We start from the raw sequence: 20,470 nt of genomic DNA on the forward strand, positions 1-20,470 counted from the left end.
AACATGAAAAATTAGACGGCCCGGTAACAAACTCCTCGCGGACCGGTACCGGGCCGCGGACCGGCGGTTGCCGACCACTGCTGTAGGGTATCATATGGGTATAGCGCTGACTTGTCAGGAAGGAGCGTTGGAAAATTGCATTAAAAAACTAGGGCGTTTAACGGGCTTTAACAAGTTACATAACAGTAAAAAGCCTACAAATTTCTTTGTTTTGTATTTCTTTCTGAGGAATACAAAATACAACTCCTAAAGGTCTATAAAACAAAATGATTATTGTTTATTCGAAAGTTTACTTTGCTATTGCCTTCCGAATTTTTTCTAACTGTTGCTTTTTTGTTTCAGTTAAAGCTGTAGGCTTCTCTATTTGACTAACTAAACTGTAAACAGTAAAAACTCTCGGCCTGCAAATGTTGTCGTGTGGCAATCTGTCTACGTGTCACGTGTGTGCGCACTGAGTCTACTGCGCAGCCATCAAGTCGGTCGAATCGTTGCCCTAGCAACCAGCGGAATAGCGGTTCACCTTTATCTGACTTTGCCCGGGAAATGAAGCCTGAGCCAACAAACGACAATCGTCATGAAGAAACAGCATGTGAGTTTTGGTGCAATTTTTATGTGTTTGCAATTGAATCGTTCCGGATAATGTTGTATTCAATTGCGTGTTTTTGAATGCCTTGCTGGTTTTTACGTGCGGTTTAGCGATGGTGCAGCCAACGTTGTTTGGTTCTGCATTTTTGTGAAGTGTTTTAGCCTGAAACAAAAAACAGCATTTGAAACAAAACCAAAAATTCAAAAAACACACAGTTCAAACACCTTCGTAAACCCGAATACTCACTGGTTGATTTTATTTAACTGCATATTAGTATGTTCCTGGACCTTATCACATATATGTTTGGAGATCATTAGGTTTAATTATGATTAGGTTTAACAATGTTTAGTTTTCCAAATATCCTTAATTTTGCAATTTACAACAACGCCATGTATTTCACACTGCTTGGTCCCACTTAATTTAGACCTTTGCATGTCAATCCACCGAATGGTTCTGGCATGCAGCTGCACCCGGGGTAACACGACCCAGAACATCGTCATGTTTCGCCACATTTCCTTCGATCATCAATTTGAATCAACCACTGAAGGCATAGTCGACAGAATATACACTCATTTAGAAAACAATAGCAGGTCGTTTCAATTAGTTTTTGCATGTGCGTAGCATATCGCGCAACACCCACCTGGACCTTGCGAGATCGTAAACTGTGTCCAAAACGGTCAGACACAGTTAAACTTGTATGTATGACTTTTTGGACTAAACTGTATGTAGGACTTTGAGGGCCAGGCCAAACCTTACATCAACAAACAAATTTTGAGCGGTGTTTAGCAAAACCGGATTTTAAAAGTTTCATCGAAGGCTACAGAAAACGATAATTTGAGCTGATAACTCCAATACGAGCCCCTTCTAGTTTATTCCACACAATCTTATTTAGCAAGGCAAATGCTAAATTATTCAAAAAGGTATTTCGGTGGTCATGTGTAAAATAACGTTACCGATAAACCGAGAAAGGTTAGGTTTCAGTATTGTGAGCTGACGGTACGAATATTTTGAAGCTAAAACTAATAGTACAACGTACACGTTAATTATTTAATTTAGGCGCTGTTTGGTAAGCGTACCTGACCGCCACTACATCTTGTACATGTACTGGTACATATGTTAACCTTTACATTACTGATACAACATATTTTTGCTGTCACATTGACTTTGAATCATCTGGATCTTTAACGATTATAAAACGATATTGTGGAACATTTTTACACATCAATACTTAAAGTTAACGAAAACAGTTTCCATCTCTTTGAAGAAACTACCCGTATGCCTTGGATCGAAGCTAAAGGTTATTAGGTGACAAATTGTTACTCTTTTCACGGTATGGTGTGCCGATGGCTCTTAGCCAACAAGGCAGCTCCGTTTGTTTCTTGGACGATGATGCAGCACTTTCAAATCATGGCCGCCGACGCTGATTAGATATTTTTCCCAAAGGGGAGCGGCCAGTCTGATTGCTGGACCTCAGCCTCGAAACACCGGCTCCGACACCAAATTAGAGGCTCGGCGATGGCAATTACTCGCTCGTGGCGCTTAAAAACCGAGCAAGGAAAGTGTGAGCTTCCTGCCGGTTTGTTCGTCCTATCGTCGAGCCACGCAGTTAGTGATTGGCGAGCCGTAGCGAGGATTAACAGAAGGTGGAGACCCAACGCTAATCTTTCTCCACAGAAATCGATAGCGGAGCTGGAAAGAGTCGAGTTGCGCATTGGGAAAACGATGAACAAACGATCCGTCGTTCGGTTCACTCTCTGGCCCGGGCGATACTGTACGGGTAATTGGACTGATGCAAAGCCGTGTGATCTGTCAAGGACGAGGCGAATGCACCTTGTAAGCGTTAATACGCGTCCTACATAGCTGGTATAGGGTGACAAATTGGACAGGCTAGCACTGTTGCTTGAAAATCGATGGTTGGCATTTTTCGTCCCGCAATGAACAACCGTGGCGCGCGCGGTCGATTTTTGGGCCGCCGTTTCCAATACGATGCTCCCGAAAATGTTAAACGAAATCAGACATGTTTCAGCTGCCAGTCCACCATTGCGATGCGATCACAACGTTGAGGGAAATGTAGATGGAAAATATGCTGCAGTGATATTAGCATGTTTTGCTTTATCATCCAAGCATTAGGGTTTTGGGCCGTTTCCAAACGTTGCCATGGAGATAACATAGAAGATAATTAGAGTCCCGTGTGCGTTTGTCAGTATGAGAGTCTGTACATTTATATTGATTTAGTTTATAGCAGCTTAAAACGTTGTCATTGTTAGCATATTTTTCAAAGGGCAGCTAGATATGTTCTTTCCTGTAGCAACTACCGACTGGTAAGGCAAACAATTTAAGGTTGGGTAAACTATTCTCGTCATGTTAAATATATATTTTTGCCTAACCCAATCCAGTGCTCATTTATTAGCGTGGGTGCCGCTTTGTGGTCACGTATTGGTCAACAAACCTATATTTGTTTGACTTAACCGGTGCTATAAATGCTACAGCTTCCCTCTGTCAAAATTGTCCATCTCGTCGTGATAAAACATTGTGAGCAAAAACTTCGGCCAGAGTGAAATTACTCCTCTGGGCGTCGACAGACATTTCTGACTGCTGACTGAGTGCGAGACCAACTTGACTGCGCGGCTGCCAAACATAGCGGGGAAACGTCCAAATATAGGACCAGATAAGCCGGCGACAAATAAACAGATCAGACAGAGACGTTTGCTGTGTTGCTCAGTTTCAGGCGTTAGATCAGTTCTTAATAAATCAAAAATAGGCAAAAGCCTGGGAGCTGACCGTTTTAGCTCAGAAGAACATGAAAGTTGGTTATTACGTAGAATCTTTTGCACGCAAGAGGTATGTTTGTCGATTATCGCCTGTGCAATCAGCAGTCCTGTCGCAACTCGCGCAACGCCGATGTGTCAGCACTGTCAAACGGTGACTAATTATCTGCATCAGTCGATAGATCCCTGTCACGAGAGCAGAGATCAGATGCTTAGCGCCGATCGAACGGCAGAATTTACTGCGCTGCATAACAGTAGCCTTTGGATGGAAGCCTATCGCGGTATTTGCGGGTCCACTACTTTGGCCCATTTAGAATCAGAAACATCAGGGTTTGGCTCACGTTCAGTTGACAGTGACGGTTAATCAGTTTGTTTCATCTGTGTAAGTTTAAGTCTGGTTTTAAACGTAAAGTCGCATGCAAGAGTGGGGAAACATAAGTTGATGTGTATATATATATTCGCGCGAAACCGTACCAGATTTTGTGGCAAGTAATTTTAGCGGGTTCCCTCAATTTTGCCCCGAAGTCACTGTTACTTTGCAATTATAGCCATGTTGCATGTGCTCCAGCCAGCAAGGGTGTTATTAAATCATAGTATAATAGATATCATATCATATTGCACCTGATGAAACTATTAAGTTGCAGGCAAAACTTAATCTAAAATCGTGGTAAAAACAAAAATTAAAATGTCATTTAGACATGAATTTATCTTTGCTTATGGTCAGAAACATTGGATTTAGATCTATTGTGTTTCGTTTGGTGACAGATAGATGTTAGCCTACCTGCTTTTGAGGGGAGCGATTAATCAAACCTGCACGTCAGTGTCAATGGCAGGAAGCGTCAAATTACAATGCAAATGGCACAGTCTTATATCATCAAATAGCCTTCACAGAAAATAACAACGCCAGGCTATTTATAGTGCGAGTTATGAGCAATTGCTTTATCAAAAAAAAATCAGCCACAACAGTCAATATTTATCAATTGAGCAAAGTGAAAACAGTTTAGCGATTTCGGTTTACCACATGAACGTTTGTTTCCACTGCCAATCGCAGCATAACAACAAAAGCGCGTACCCGAAAGAATGTCGTAATACCTCAGTATGACGCGGTATGTTTAACAACAACGGGATAAGCGATCATTTAATCCCACCAAGCAGCTTGTCTGTATGTTGCAGTTTGCTAATGAGCCTGCACCGCGACTATTACGCATTGACCCGTCTAATGTTGCCAACACTACAAAAACCAGTGTGTTGTTTCAACACGCCGGTGTGTTTCAACCACACTAACGGTGTGTTCTAAGAACACGACAGGTGTGTTGTTACCGCGATAATCGATGTGTATTCGCTTAACGACACGCCGCACGGGACGAACAACACGCCAGGTGTGTCGATTCAAGGTCAAGATTATCCGTTTCAAGTCCAGAAACACAGAACAACACCCCGCCGTGTTGTTTTGTTGCTTTCCTTCTTTCCTTTTGTAATTGAAATCACTCAACCGTAACGGCGGGAACGCACGAAACGGCTGCAAAGTTCTTTTTTTACTTGATTGACTTAAAGTAAGTAAATTGTTAAGAGACTCAATATCAAGGGTAATAGGAGTTAATTGAGTATTAATTGACAAGTTTTAATGTATTCAAGACTTTTGGACAATGTGAACAGGATGGTGGTGCAAATCTCATGAAAGGTTGGTATTGGTATATTTACAATTTTACATACATTTGTAATTTGTGCATGTATAAAACATATGTTTGTGCATGTTGTAATGGCTTGTTTTTTTGTATTAGGCTAGCCTGTTACCAAATGACTGAGTGAAGTGGTTTTCTTAACAACTTGGTATCTCTATCAAGTAGAACACATACAAAACATGCATTCAAGTGACCTCTATTTGCATTTTTTGCCAAATTATTACAGTTCTGTTGGTAAGTGCTTGAAAGTGGTAAAGAATTTAACTTTCCACAATATCAATTCCTTTATAACAGAACTTTCTGCTTAATGATTACGTATTTCAAGTGTATAATTTGTTGCAGAGTCCTGTACAAAACCTAATGATGCATCTGGCCTTACTGTGCATAACATGGATTATTGAACAACCAAGGGAATTCTTTGATGGAATTAATTCTGTTACAAAGGCAGCATGTGGTAGGCATTAAACCAAATCTTTATGGCTGAGTTGCAAACAAGTAAACATGTATGAGGTAGTTACATTTGAGAAAATACATCTTTTTTCATTATGCAATAGCATATTATCATAGTGTTCTTGTTGATGGATACATTACTTATACATTATACATTGCTTTATATACATTACTTGTTTTTAGACAATCAACATTAAGGGACACTTAATATCACTTGCTACCAGAAATCTTAAGGGACGTTTGGTGTGAGTTTAATTGCCTTTTAAGTAATCGGCCTCTTTCTCCAGCATATTTTGAATATATATGGTGTTTACTGTTTTGCAGATGGTAAACGTAACTCATGTTCTCAAAAGTGCCATAGGGGAACCTTTGGATAATCATATGCTGCTGCTTGTTTGTGAAAGGAAATTGCTACAAAAAAGAAATGTTGTCATCTTTGAAACACAGGTATTTTGATTAGATACATTAGTAACTCCAACAAACTTTGATTTCATGTAACCTTAACTATTACAATCACATTAACTGGCAGTAATTGTTTAATAACTGGTTATTTACTTTACAGGACCAGTTTGCAACATCGCCTGGTTATCCAAGTGTTGTTGTCAATAAAAATGAAATGAACAGGTTTTCTTTTGGTTTCGATTTTTTATTGTAATACTTGTTATTTTTATTGTAGTGATATTGAACATGCCATGACTATGCATATGACATATGCCTTGTTGAGTACATTACAATTATATAGCATCTGACATGCAGTTGAACTTTTGTTTTGTGTGTATTTTTTACCTGTGTTTTTCCCCCACCGTTACATTCATGCCATAACTTTGTTTCGTTTGTTCTGTTAAACGTTATGTTCTGTTTCTTCGATAAATGCGCTATTTCGTTGGTATACGGTACTGTTTACAATAAAATACAAAACGGTATTTGGTGTGTCATGCTTTATAGCTCTAAACAACACGCAACACGCGTGTTGTATGAGTGTGTTCAAACAACACACCAGGTGTGTCGCAAAACTGCAGCTTCAAACAACACGGCAGGCGTGTCGTTGAACAACACACCTCCAAACAACACACCACCTGACAACACGGCTTGGTGTGTCGCGTGTTGTATACGGCTTCAAAATTGGCGTGTTGTTACAACACACCGGCTTTTCTAGTGAAAACACGAGGTTCAGGTCATGAAACGACCGAATTTGAGAATGGACAACAATCCGGTCGCGAATTTGTGACAGTGTAGATAAACAGGTGCCGACCGACGGCTTAAAGAGGCCAGATTTGTTTGCGCCAGCTGTCGAGAGCAGTTGCAGCATCTACAAATGAATGAAAAGACACTGGAAGGTGTATTTTTTAGATTCTGCCAACGCGACCTTTGAACTTTGGGGAATGCCCACGGACTAAATTTGCAGATATTATTAATTATACCGTTAATACAGTTGTGGGATTCATTTTTTTGTCAGCCGGTTATATCACAAAAGTCACATTTTCAGCCGGTTCTGTTACAAAAGGTCTATTGACAGTAACCAGAAATGCTAACCGGTTCGCTGATCTCACAAAAAATCGTGAGACGGTTCTATAGAACCGGTGCGAACCGGCTGAATCCCACCATTGCGTTAATACACCAGTTAGCGTTCGCGGTTAGACGAAATACCTACGCACTGATGTATACATTACGTCGTTTTGTTGTGATTTTCAACGCCGTACAGCAGCAAATCAAAACTCGCTGAGTTATGCAAATTTAAAAGCAGAAGCTTTCTATAGTGGCAGCAAGCAGCGATATCAAATTGATTTACAGCCATGTTGAAATGTTCAAAAATAGCTCATTTGAAGTTGTGTCGCAATGACAAACACTTGTTTCTGTCGCGCAGCCTATAGTGTTATTGCCGGCGGGCTCGTGCCGAAGCTAGGACTAATTGCAAGCTAGCCGCTCGCTTCTCAAGTGGACTGTTAAATAGCACCAAGCTCTAATAGCGGCCTGCCCGCTCTAAGGGGATTACACTGAGCCGAACAAAGACCCTTGTCCTGCAAGAATATCACCGGCATGCTTACAAACTGCAAAGCATCTCCGTCCCTTCTTTGACCAGCAGTCACCATTTTTTGCCATTTCTCTGTGAAAAATCATATCTACAAGAAAATTGTGAAAGACTGAGGAAGCATATGGCTCCGAGGCCACGTTTGACCTGATTACGGATTGATTTTTCGGAATATCAAACAACTGGGTTTGAGTACTGATACCGGCTTCAGGGTATGCTTGCTTTTCTGACTATTTACTATAGTGTTGTTTTTCAGAAATTCTAATTTTAGACAGTTTTTTAACGATTATTCCAACCAAACACGCACAAACAAAACCCTAACGACATTTTTTGCAAGTTCAGAGTTTAGTTTTTGTCCGGCAAATAGGAAACGTGAAAAAAGTTTGTTATTTTTTGTTGCAATTAGACCATTCAAAGCGTTTGCGCCTTGCAACATTGGTCTGAGACAGCAAGCCTAAAGTGGGCAAAATTTGCATACAACGCTAAATTAGATACTTGGGCGTTACACTACGGCAGCAAATTGCCAACATCAACCGTGACAGACGTTAAAATTTTTCGTGGCGAACACGATTTTACTCTTCCGGGAAACAGTTAACAGCGAAAGAGGAGAAATCAAAAGGTGTGCGATTATGATTTTTTGTAATTTTGGGGCAGTAATTTGGCACGATTTCAAAACGGTTAGCCATACATGATTAGTTAGGAACTTTTATCTTAGGTCTTTTAGCACGACCAAATAAAACCAAACAAAACTTGTAACAATGTAAAACAACATATTAGTAAAAATGGCCGATCGGTTTGGACCACCTGCGTGAACAAACTTTGATTTTGACTTAAAAAATGCCATTCAAACTTTTTCATTTACGAGCACAAATCGTATAACGTCCAGGCAGCTGAACTGAACGGGCAATTCCCTACTCTATTTTTAACCAAGTGATTAACTTCAACCTTAACAAGATTCGTATTGATCCCTCGTACATAGCTTTTGGTGGGATGTAATCAGGTGTCACCGGTTAAAGTTTTATAGTTCGTTGAAATCTGCGAAATCGTTGCGTAGAACCCCCACTTCCGGCGATTATATTCCCTTTGTTTGTACGCAAACAAGGTTTATGACGTGGTCTTTAGAAATGGCCACATTGTTTCCAAACATATAAATAGTTTCAGAGGTTACGTCAACTTATGTGGTTCGAGTCGAAACTCGGAAATCCTAAATATGACTCACAAGGAAGTTTTTAGCATCGTTTTAATACTATGTCGTCCTGGTTAGCTCAGTTTGTAACTAACCCGTTGGTGGTTTAAAGTCAAATTTGTATAGTCACTTTGTTATTAAATTTCCAATCTTGAACAGTTACGTAAACAGCAAGGTCACCATTTGAATGGTTCACAAAACTGGTTTATACTTTGTGACAAAATAAACACAACTAAATTTTAATTCAGTCGAATAAACTAGTTTGTGTTTTGTTAAACAAACCCTGTATAGGTAAACAAATAAGCCGAATTTTACAATTACCTTTTAAAATAATATTCATCTCTGCCACCTCTTAAAAAATTGCCTACGTGCCGAACAGAAGCACAAGGCTTATTGGCCTAAAAAATGAGCAATTGCAAAACCACGAGAATTCGAACATGCCTGTGTAAAGGGCCCACGAACTGTCAATGAAACTTAAGTTTCGTAGAATTCATCCCCAGCAATTAAGATGGCGGTTTGGCAAAATCGTACCCGGGAAGGGCATCAATTTTCGATTCGACAATTGCGGGTTTCAAGCGTCGTTTGAAGTAAATTAGTGGTCGTACTGTTTCCGAGCGCACGACTACAGTGCCCGGTCAGAGGTTAAACTGAATTCGAACAAAACGCCTACTGTAGGTTACATTTCTATGCTTCTGTTTTTTTAAATTAGGTATCGAAGTTTGAAAAAAAGAGAAATGTACTATCCTGGTATTCAGATGGAATTTACTACAGTTTGGATGTTTTTTTATGAAGTTGGTTTCCAACACAAAATCATGTACATCAAGTGCTCACCGGAAGGCACTGTGTAAATTATAAATGGCTGGGACAGATAAATTAGGTTTCATTTTATTGTCAGATTTTTTTATCGAAAATTATTCGCTTATACGGCCCGTAATCAGTAAAGATATCGCTTTACCTGCACAGAGGTGGCATTACTTTGTTACAACTTGGACTAAACTTTTCATTGTTATATGCTCTGAAAGTCCTATCTAGGGAATGCATTAGCTCTTGGCTGGATAAACATTTTACACAGCTATTTTTAAATCATTCACATGCACTGCTTACCAGCCCGTCTTCCGCAATATCCAGATGTGCGATTTGCATTTTATCACATGAAATGCTGACGCCTCCCCCTAATTTGCTCAACCATTTGCATTTGTGTCGGCATGCGAATTCTGTTACACATAAAACGATACAAAAGTAACCCAGGCAATTGTTATGGCCTCTGGGCTGTTTCAGAAACGTTTGTTTTTTGGAGCAAATCAAGCAAAACTGACAAATAGGTTAAATATTGCATCGATGTTAATTCGGAACGTGGAAGATTTAACATGAAAATTAGTTTTTTTTGTATTTGTGGCCTAAGTTAGAGAGACACCGATGTCCATCACCTTACACGCCTCATACTTGAGAGGAATTTTTATCCTCTGTAGTATCGTAGTATACGTCAATCACCCCTTAGTGTTTTATACCTGCCCTAAATAAAAACTACAATATCTTTGCGATTATGCGAACCGTTTTTCGGTTGAGAGTTAAAACTATGCTGGCCTCAAAACATTTCCACAAAACTGTACGTGTACGTACAAATTTCAAACCCCACACAGAAATCGTATATCCACCATAGAAATGTTATGCATGTGCTCCCGTTTGCAGAGTGTGATGGAATTGGACGAGGCAAGGTTCAGCCCCACCGATCCAGGTTTTTACCCCCCACTCGGTGTGCATGTATGACGTCACTATTGTGTGTCACGTCGTCAGCCGATTGTGTGCGTCATATTGTTTGTCACGTGATTTTGATGTTTACGATGATTGATGTTTACGCGTGTGTGTTGTGTTTAATTCGTCATCCGTATTTGTAGTTTTGTCACCTGAGGCTGATTGCTTTTTCCTCTCATGTTGATTTTGGAGGGGGGATTAAGGGAATGGTTTATTTCCGGACAGGTTGAGTAACCGTTTTGGATGCCATCATTAGTCAGGGGGGTGTCATTGTTTTGATGCCGCGTCGGTGTGCCTTTATAGAAGTCAAATGATTTCACAACATATAACCATAAAGCTGTTGCTGCCAGGCATAATGTGAAAACGAGTATTTCTCTTCCAGCAGTTTGTATTTTTTTAAACAAAGACTGCTGGAAGAGCAATACGCGTTTATACATAACCATAAAATCATTATCGGCCCAAGTTACGCATTTGTTCCCTATTTCTCTATATTACAGCCTCGAATACATATTGGGTAGTTATATCATATGTACTGCATGAAATAATCTTGGCAATCAAGTTAACATATTTTCTATCGTATTTTATGGACCAGATCGTCTCAGCCTTTGCCCCTTGTAACAGTCTAAAACAGATCTCACTGTACATACACCCGCTCAAGTAGATTGTCCTGCTATCTTTCTTTGATTTTGCTGTCGTTTGTACCAGTCTTCGTCCGAGCAATCAATATCTTGCTTTCTTTAGTTAAGACCCAATTTCCTCCGCTGTTTGTCATTGGCTCTTATTGTGTGAAGGCTCGTTCAGTCATTTCAGCCCACGTCCATTGATTGCATTCCGTCGAATCGCTGCCATTATCACATCGGTTCGTGTCGGTTTGACAGACCGCGAATCGTATGATGAAAGACCCTGATAATGGCTTATGGCAACGCGCCCCATATCATGCCCGGTATCTCGCGTCCAAGATGCATTACGCCGATGCTGTGGCGATAGGCCGGCGGTCAATCTTACCTCATTTTGCCGGGGACACGTGACGATAATCTCGGCACCGTGTCGTATCGAAACCGCAAGCTATTGATGTAAAGCCGCCAGAAATAGCTTTTTGCAGAAAAGCCTAAAGCGTCCTGCTGTGGTCAGTTTAAGATCGTTCTAGGCCTGAATTTCGGTTTAAAGCCTTCGCACGCAACATGGTAGGCTTTTACAGCGGCTTCTTAGACGCGGAGGTTTATAATTTTAGTTTTACTTTATCTAAGGCAGTTGTTCTCTATTTTTTTGGTTTCGTTCGTAACTTTCAGAGATAAAATTTGCTCCCAAGATAGGGTATTTTTACCCTCTGTTGAAGACCTTTTACATAATGGGTCGATGGAAAATCGAAACTATGACTGAATGCAAACTTTACGTTTATCAATGTCAAGTCCTTAACCTTTCTGATAATAACACGACAAGATTAATGTATATAATAGGACCATTTCAGTCATAGTAGGGACTATTAGGGACCATTATTACACACAGTACTTTGATTTTTCGTTTTTGGCAATCAACCTTTTTTAAATTATTCGTGTGCGGATATTCTTGGGCATATAAGAGTTTGCATGGTCACACGCATAATAATTTATTCAAGTTCATGCAATAGTTTGTGCGGAAGATAGCATTCGCAATTTTTCACCGATCAACCGTCTTCTAATTGAGTTAATTACGCCGAAAAAGTTTACTAAAGCGTTTTTTCCCTGATTTAACCTTATTGTCGTGTTTTTACCCAGGCCTCATCCACGGAGAGCGCGTCCGGCGAGCGGAAATGTCCGGAAACGAGGCGCCGTGCTCATCCAAACTCGACCACAAATATATCAAAGGCAAGTCATTTTATTTCTTTATGTGGCTGTTTTAAACACTAGCTAGTTAAAAGGCAGTGGAATGTTCTCGATCCGATCAATGTGTCTCACCCTTGATTGATTGGTTCCCTTCCTTTTAGTCGTCTACTGTCGTTGTTAATTGAATCTTATTGAAAAGGTTTTGTTAGTATCTTTTCTTGCGTCCAAAACTCGTCAAAAACAAATCTTCGCGTTTAAAGGGCACGTAGGTTCTCCTTGAAGGTTTGCAAAAGCTTTTCTCATCTCATACATGTACTTCGAGATCGAATAACGCAGGTTTTGACACAAGGATCAATGCAGATTTGGCATGACGCGGCTTTTGAAACAAACCTAATGTACCTTGAAAAGGTTACTTCACTATAGCAAACACCCCAAATCTCACAATCTTGTCACCTGTGACCCCGTACGACTTTTAGTCTCAGACAACATTACTCTTTTCAATCTCGTTCGAAATGAAATTCCCATAGGGCTTTCAGTGATGTGTAATACAGAGGGCACTTATCGTATCAAACACATTGCCAACGCTTAAAAGAAACAGACATTTACTGTGGGTTTTTTTATTGTGTTTGATGCATTAGATTAGAGAAATGCATTTTTTTAAGTAAATTATAACAATAAATATTGTTAAAACGTCCTCCTTAAAATATATTTACTACATATACAAGCTTTCTTGACTTGCATCACCTAAGACCGATGGATTTTGTAAGGGTTTTGAATCCTTAAGGGTTTTACTGCGGCACCCAAAGAAAAAATGCCCAGAGTATGGCCAGTACCATGCTCTTAAACACATTTTGAGACATTTAATGACATTTTTATGCTCCAGTTTTCCACTTTGCTTGGTATTCTTTTTATAACTGATGTTTTTGTCGCCTGCAGAAAACAATCCGGTGAACATTGGTTCACCCCTGCGCGAGAGGATCCTCCGAAGGTTTCGACCCAAAATTCAACGACAGTCAAGAAACAGCTGTAAGTTTGTCAAAATATACAAGAAAAGGTCAAAACAAAATTCTTGACTGAACTAGCATTAAAACTCAATGGCAACACAAACGAATGACCACACCAAGGCAAAAAAAATTGCATTTTCTGTGGGTTTGTAAACGCCTACTAATGCAAACTACCCTGTCCCTGTGTCACAGTAGAAATGCGGAAGAGCTGTTTGTCTAAACTTAGACTTAAAAATTGTACAATTTAGGTGTTTGTTTCCTTTGTATCAAGTTTTTATTCTCATTTTACTCTTTATTTGGTTCAATCTCACTGCTTTGAATATTTTTCCAATATTTGTTATCGTTTTGGATCAAAAGTATATGTAATTATTTTGTTGGTTAACGAAACTAGTTGTGAACGGCGTCGATTAAAAAGATTACTTAAACTAGGGTGGTACATTGAACCTTTAGGTACAATTTTGTCCCAACAAAGTAGCAAGTTTAACTAGAAAAAAGCGTCTTGTAACTGTCACCATTCCAATATCGTGAGTAATTTTTTTAAAACAACCTGTGGAACTATCGTCAGCCACGCTTAATAAGAACGATTATGTAATTCAGTTTCCGTGGTCTTATCTCATTAAATTAGTATCCCTTAGCATCACCACACGTGGCACTTAAAGCAGGTGTGCCTGCCAGGTCAAGTTGATGACAAGTGACAGATGTTTCCCTGTGGTACCTAATGTACCTGTTGTACCAAACGTATTTGCACCAGCAGGGAAATCCAAAAACAAAAACTTAGAACCTTACAAATGCCAATTTTCGTCATTTAAGGAGAAATAAGTAAAAACGATATTTTTATTGCCACTTGTCAAAACAGTATCAGAGTTGTTCTAAAGAGCTACATTTCACAATTGATTCTTAAAATTCATTTATAGATTTGGTTTACTAAAAGTATTTGGATCTTTCATGCTTTCATATCAGCATAAAACTGATTTTATAAGCATAGTCTGCACCTACATGTTTTCATAACCATATCCGAACCCTACTTCCTTTGCTAGAACACGCACACCAAGTGACATTAACCAAGTTCGCAAGCAGGTCACCTCAGCATGTTGCAATGCACGTAATTTCATCAGATTATTTAACGGAACGGGTTTGTCTTCCGCCCTTACGTAACCTAGTTAGCTGGTTTTTGAAATTAAATTTAAGGTTAACTGACCTGATACTTTATCAGATTGTGGCAATATGACAAAAACATATATTGACAGCTGTGAGCTGTGACGTTGGTAGTGTTTCATGTTGTTTTACGTATATGGCCCATACTCCCTCCAACGACACATCAACCGGGTGTATTCGAAACTTGAATTTGTAGTTTAGTTTTATACACACTGGTAGATACTAGAGGCATCAAGTTGATTTAATTTTCCCCAAGTTGAAATATACATTTCAGCTTGGTGTTTACAGTGTTTTTGCGTTAATTTGCGCTTTTAAACATCTAAGTCAGGTGATGGATGTTGTCATGCTCCACAAATAGAGTAATTTATGCAGCGTGTTGAGTGTTTGCGACTTAAGGTCGACCTGCCACCCACATTTTGTTCATTTGACACTAACCCTGAATGAGCTGCACGCAAAAGAACTGTCCGTAGCAAAGACCGCATGACCGCTACGCATCTGGAACTAGTTAGCTTTAACTAAATCAAGCTGAAGCGTGGTTTCCACTCATGCCATGTTTTTTGAACGAGAATTTTGCCGCACGTGAATACTTTTTGTACCGGTGTTGTTTAAACTGGTATGTGTTTTTTTCCAGCTTCGTCACCTATTCAGTTATCCAACTGTCCATCATCAGGATCTGTAGCTAACTGTCACGAAAAGAATGGCGTCCAATTTAAGACAAGCGCGTCGCCTATAAAAACTGTGTCTGTCAATTCATCGATTGCAAACTCCCCGTACAACCAAAGTCGCAAGAGCAACTTCTCGATACGAAAGTTGTACAACGACGGGGAACCGGACGTCAATGTCCCGCAGTCGTTTTCCCCGATTCCCCATCCCTCCGACGTCGAGGATCCCGGCTCGAAAAAAGACTCAAGAAGTTTTTCGAAATGTTGTCGGTGGTAAGTTTCGGTTTGTGATCAACTCACAATATGATATTACAAATATTTTCGGATAATCAAGGACAGATTTAAAAAGTGAGAAGTTCGAATTACTATTATGATTTACACAATAGAATTTAGCTTACATCCTCTCAACAAAAATATCAAATCGGCCTGTGCTAAAGCTTGAAAAATATCTAAAAAGGGCACAAAGAATTTCAAAACCATAATCGCTTATACCACTGGTTTTGTGTTTCAAATATTCTATAAATTACACAACCTAAAGTATTTTTTAAAATATCCCAACTGACTTGTTTGTAAGTTATATCCACCAACTGACTACAGATTACAAACAAATCTGTTAAAACATTCAAACATAAATTTAAATGTATGCAAAGTAGCCCAATGCGGAAAAACCAATAGCTATTCGTGAACTCCGCGGAAACGCATTACGCACTGCTTTAAAACCATCTTCCAAGTTTAACATGTTTTTATTGCTAGGATGGCTTGTTCTGCGCTCCTTCACAAGTTTATCAACGGCGTCCAGTTTGACTCGTCAAGTTTCGAGCGATTGTACCAACGCTATTTCTTCAGATCAAATGTTAACATGCTTTCTATTCTGCTTTGGCTTCTTATCGCCCTTTGTGCAATTTTGCTTGGTAAGTTGCTACCTTCATCACGTGATCGACGTAGAGGGTCACGTGAGCGCCTGATTCGACGTTTCTGAACATGAGAGAGGGGGCCTTATGAAAAATTCATTGCGCAAGGATAGCTTGCCTCGCGTGTTGATGCAAAATAATCACACCCCCAAACAACCTTTGACCTAGAGTAGCCTTTTCAAAGTTTTTAAATACTTTTTTTAAATAACTTTAAATGGGGTTTTTAAATTACTAGGTTTACGATTTTTTGGGCGGCCATTTGTTTGTAATGTTGTATGACGTTGCCAGTTGTTAATTTAAATAAAAAAGAAGCTTTTGCGGAGTAATGCTTTCTTACTAAAAATGGTATTTATTGACAGTTTGTATTTATAATTTGCACTCAAAAAAGTTTTGGACAGTTGTTGTTTGTAAGTTGTTCTTGCAATTTGTTTCCTTGTTTTTTGAAAAAAAGGCTAGTTATAACAGATTACAATTTACTTTATCTCATCATCAACTATATGGTTCTAGGTTTTCACTACGGCACTGGTCAAAAGTTTGATGACATAGCGTATGGTGTTGTCATTCTGATTCTTCTTGTCCTTTGCGTGGGTCTACAGGTACGTTACTGGTAAAATAAAACGGTCTAATAATAATACGGTCGGTTAGATTTGAACCTCCGACCCTTTGTCTTTCAGATCACCTTCCTCATGAATCTGTTGTCCCAGCACACGCTCTTCCTTCTTTCGTACAGTATTCTTGGTGTGGTTGTAACGATTGATCTGGTCACTGTGATTATCGTCGAGCCGTACAGGTGGGGACCGAGTGTGGTTCCCTGTGGAACACCAACGCATTTACTCAGCACACCTTTTATGACTAAATACCACACTTTCCGATTTACTTAACCTTGAATGACGGTTATTTAATGTGAAAACGTGTTCTAAGCATTAGTTACATAAAATATATAAAAAATGCGCTTATGTTGCTGAGATTAATTTTTTGTGTCTGGTTTACCGTAACAAATCTCTAAAAAGGAGAAAAAGTTTTGTCATATAAAAAATGGTATATTACAACGTTTTTTATGCTTATTGGTAACCTTTAAGGAATCTATGTGCCAGCAATCGATATGAAGGCTTTAAACAAGATACTGACCCTTACACTGTATTTTGTTATTGTTTCCACAGTTCAAGTTACGTTTTATGGCTCACCCTGTTTTTCATTTACACGTTGTACACGATGATGCCTCTCCAAACTTTTGTGGTGGGCGTCGCATGTTTTCTTCTTTCTGCCGTTCACATGCTCGTTTCATATCTCGCCAATCCCGCCAAGCCGTCCTACCCTAATCAGGTAATGAGCAAAATTTGTAAATATTTTGTTAAAGCTTAGGTCTCATTGTTTTTACTTTTTGATAAAGTGACATGGTACTCCCATCATTTGGTTTTCTTGATGTTACATTTTTGTGCATTTTTATATATTTTATGTTTGTTGAGGTATTTTAAATACGGTTCAAAGCCAATTAGTCAAGCTGAGAGTAATATTTTATGATTAACTCATTTTGAAACAAAACTTTTCAACCCCATTTTTAGATACATTTATGACTTGTGTTTGTTTATGTTTCTTGGTGTATTTTAGCTACGAAGTTTGTTTGCTGTGTATAGTAAAAGCTTTCTTTGGTCTGCTGACCGTACGATCCACCATTTTGGAAACAAGCTGTTTGCTCATAAACTGCTTTATATAACACACACATAAAAATTTATACAACGAAGTTTCTCGTGGGGAGGGGGGACATTTCGTCGTGCTTCCAAATAAAGAGCCATAAATTCTATGCCGCACCAGCCCAGCTTTAAGAGGAGGCATTCCATGCAGTAAAATAAAACCCACATAATGCTTTCCAAAACATAGACCTCTAAAACCGTCTACTCAATTTTTCATTAGCTGTTAAGTCCTGTCTTACTGTCTAAAAACCTTTGGATCTTAAGCAGCCAATTCTTTAAAGCTCTATCATTACTTCTTCAAAAGGCGATTATTCCCTATTGTTTTCAGGAAGAGCCAGGTTTTAAAATAGAATTCTATTTAAGTAGCGGCCACCAGTACTTGGCGGTGTTTAGGTGTTGAATTATGCAATGCATTGTGGCGTTACGAGTCATGGCGCCTCCTACTGTCTTACATCACCTGAAGCGGAAAATGCTTTACGATCGATTCTGGGGAATAATTGATTGTTAAAATTCTTCACCAGTCGCTGTTTAAACCCTTCCATTGTTTGGTAAAAATAAACACTGAATTGTATTTAAGTTCGTAACTTTCATGTGTTTTCCCCATATTATCTACTTTCATTGCCAATTGCTCAAACCAAGCTGCAGGTTGTATATTAAGGTTTTTAATTTTGCATTTTGCTGAATTTGTTTTTGCGTGACATCATAAAGGTAATTGTGACGTCACAAAAATCGTCAATTGTTTCAGATCGCCAGCGACGTAATGCTGTTCTTCTGCACGAATGCCGTCGGTCTCTGCATACGAATATCGTCGGAGATGGCGCAGAGGAAGGCCTTTACCGAGACTAGAGAGTGTATTGAAGCGAGATTGAATCTCCAGAGACAAAACCAGCAACAGGTTTGATCGATTTTCGTGTTTGTCGATGCGTTACTCGTAGACCGATTTTTATTTTGTTTCATATAGTTACAGAAAATCAACGAAAAATTCACTGAAAACGCTATATACATTACTTACCAAAATGGGTATTGTACGGCTGATAAACTTGCTTTCTAGTCCCTGTCCTCTAGGTGGCATGAAGCTTTAGCTATCATTGGTGCAGTTAATTTTTATCCCTGCAATTCCCTTTTGGGTCCTAATAGGTCCATAATGGTGTACAGTCATTTTTGCAAATTATCTGTTGTAAGGCATTACGTGTTCTTTCTGTGGAATATTTTTAACATGTAATCGCTTGCAGGAACGTCTCTTACTATCGGTACTGCCCCGACACGTTGCTATGGAGATGAAGGGCGATATCGACCAGTCAAAGCCCGAACATCAGCAGTTTCACAAAATCTACATTCAGAAGCACAATAACGTCAGGTACTAACTAGCAAGCTTACGCATATAGTGAAATAAAATACTACTGTATTGCAATTAAGCGCAATTGACTGGTCCCGAAAGACGTGGTTAAATTTTGTTGTACCGTCTATTGTCGGTTATATTGTCTTTGAAAACATATTTTCACATGCTAAAATCGTAAACTTTGCCGTTATATGAACTTTGACGGATAACTTTCCGACCTTACAATTTTTTTTGCAATATTACAGAATTTTATATGGTTTGTATTCTGTTTTGTTAACACGTGGTTTATGTGAGCTTTGAACCTCTAAACTTTGGTTTCTTGTTCAGCATTCTGTTTGCTGACATCGAGGGTTTTACAAAACTCGCATCACAGTGCAAAGCTCAGTTCCTCGTCAGAACTCTTCATCAGCTTTTCGCAAGATTCGACAAACTTGCAAGAGTAAGTAGAAACGCAACCAATCATAAATCACCACACCGACCTACGTGTACAGATGTTATCTCAAAAATCTCTTTTTATATCTTATAACTTGGTTAATATTAAGCAGGTTAATAGTCGTTTTTATCTATAAATATACGCAATACTTCTTTTCAAACCATTGGACCCCAGTAAAAATCATCACAAATATATCTAATATAAGTTATTTTCTGGCGAATGTTTTTGCGCAATTCTTTGCAAAACCTTAGGATTTATCTACAGAAGAACATTCACATAAAGCTTTTACCTATTCACTTGCATTGGCAATGTCAACAGAAAAGGGCGGTTTAGAAGGAATATCACAGTTAATTTACATTCACGTTAAAGCGGGTTTTATGAATGGGCGATATCGTTAACTTTCAAATGTACACTAAGTAGTTTTCAACTTTTGCTTTGTTGTTGTAACAGGACAACAACTGCCTGAGGATCAAGATTCTTGGGGATTGTTATTATTGCGTGTCAGGTCTTCCCGAGCCACGCCCAGACCACGCCCACGCCTGTGTTCAAATGGGACTGGATATGATCGACACCATATCGTAAGTAATAAACATTCTCTTAAGAATGTTGTTGTTTTACAGCAACTGCTTTATTGTAAGATTCAACAGGCTTATAAAGACATGAGTGTTTAAAATAGATCACGTTTTTTTTGGACTTTTGCTTGGAGCTGTAGTCTCAGTTCAGGTGCCACGGCATTCCTGGACACATTTCGTATTTAAAAGAGCTATTTTATAATTTTGAAGGACTTAAGCACGTGGTTACTTTTGTCACGAATGTAATCATTGTTAAGATAATTAACGTCATTTCATTTCAGTCGTCAAAATAACAATTTAAATTAGATATTTCATCCAAGTTTAAATTTAGCTTTAGATACAAAAACACCAGTTGCGGCAGAACCTTTATGTACATGCTAGGTTGCCGTAATCCAAAAAAACATATATATTTGTAAAACTTAATAAATGTGACAAATTATGTTTACAA

The 20,470-nt window shown here is 38.9% G+C and overlaps 1 protein-coding gene and 1 long non-coding RNA gene across 12 annotated transcripts in view; both read left to right on the forward strand.

Annotated features, from left to right (window-relative positions):
* The first annotated feature begins 340 nt into the window (after positions 1 to 340).
* LOC145237694 (adenylate cyclase type 5-like) overlaps positions 341 to 20,470 on the forward strand; it is a 31,901-nt gene continuing 11,771 nt past the window's right edge. For 2 of the 6 annotated variants that reach the window (XM_080100655.1, XM_080100656.1), the window contains exons 1-13: positions 347 to 589; positions 10,391 to 10,436; positions 12,208 to 12,297; positions 13,192 to 13,281; positions 15,046 to 15,349; positions 15,830 to 15,987; positions 16,495 to 16,583; positions 16,662 to 16,777; positions 17,148 to 17,310; positions 18,424 to 18,573; positions 18,911 to 19,035; positions 19,345 to 19,456; positions 19,901 to 20,028. In XM_080100655.1, coding sequence (XP_079956781.1) covers positions 575 to 589; positions 10,391 to 10,436; positions 12,208 to 12,297; positions 13,192 to 13,281; positions 15,046 to 15,349; positions 15,830 to 15,987; positions 16,495 to 16,583; positions 16,662 to 16,777; positions 17,148 to 17,310; positions 18,424 to 18,573; positions 18,911 to 19,035; positions 19,345 to 19,456; positions 19,901 to 20,028 — 1,586 coding nt within the window. In that variant the 5' untranslated portion in view covers positions 347 to 574. Of the gene's footprint in view, positions 590 to 7,345; positions 7,728 to 10,390; positions 10,437 to 12,207; positions 12,298 to 13,191; positions 13,282 to 15,045; positions 15,350 to 15,829; positions 15,988 to 16,494; positions 16,584 to 16,661; positions 16,778 to 17,147; positions 17,311 to 18,423; positions 18,574 to 18,910; positions 19,036 to 19,344; positions 19,457 to 19,900; positions 20,029 to 20,470 lie in introns of those variants that run through there. The other 4 variants (XM_080100659.1, XM_080100658.1, XM_080100657.1 and 1 more) reach the window with 4 other exon arrangements.
* Positions 4,830 to 6,409, forward strand: LOC145239217 (uncharacterized). 6 transcript variants are annotated; one of them, XR_013862248.1, is made up of 7 exons: positions 4,831 to 4,907; positions 4,990 to 5,035; positions 5,136 to 5,270; positions 5,379 to 5,490; positions 5,670 to 5,731; positions 5,811 to 5,933; positions 6,049 to 6,409. It is a non-coding gene; the product is annotated as an uncharacterized LOC145239217 (long non-coding RNA). The 6 variants fall into 6 exon arrangements; XR_013862250.1 differs by lacking the exon at positions 5,136 to 5,270 and having other exon boundaries at positions 4,830 to 4,907; XR_013862247.1 differs by lacking the exon at positions 4,831 to 4,907 and having other exon boundaries at positions 4,918 to 5,035; positions 5,379 to 5,546.

This window comes from Phallusia mammillata, chromosome 7 (genome assembly GCF_965637545.1).
Source record: "Phallusia mammillata chromosome 7, kaPhaMamm4.hap1.1, whole genome shotgun sequence".
NCBI lineage: Eukaryota > Metazoa > Chordata > Ascidiacea > Phlebobranchia > Ascidiidae > Phallusia > Phallusia mammillata.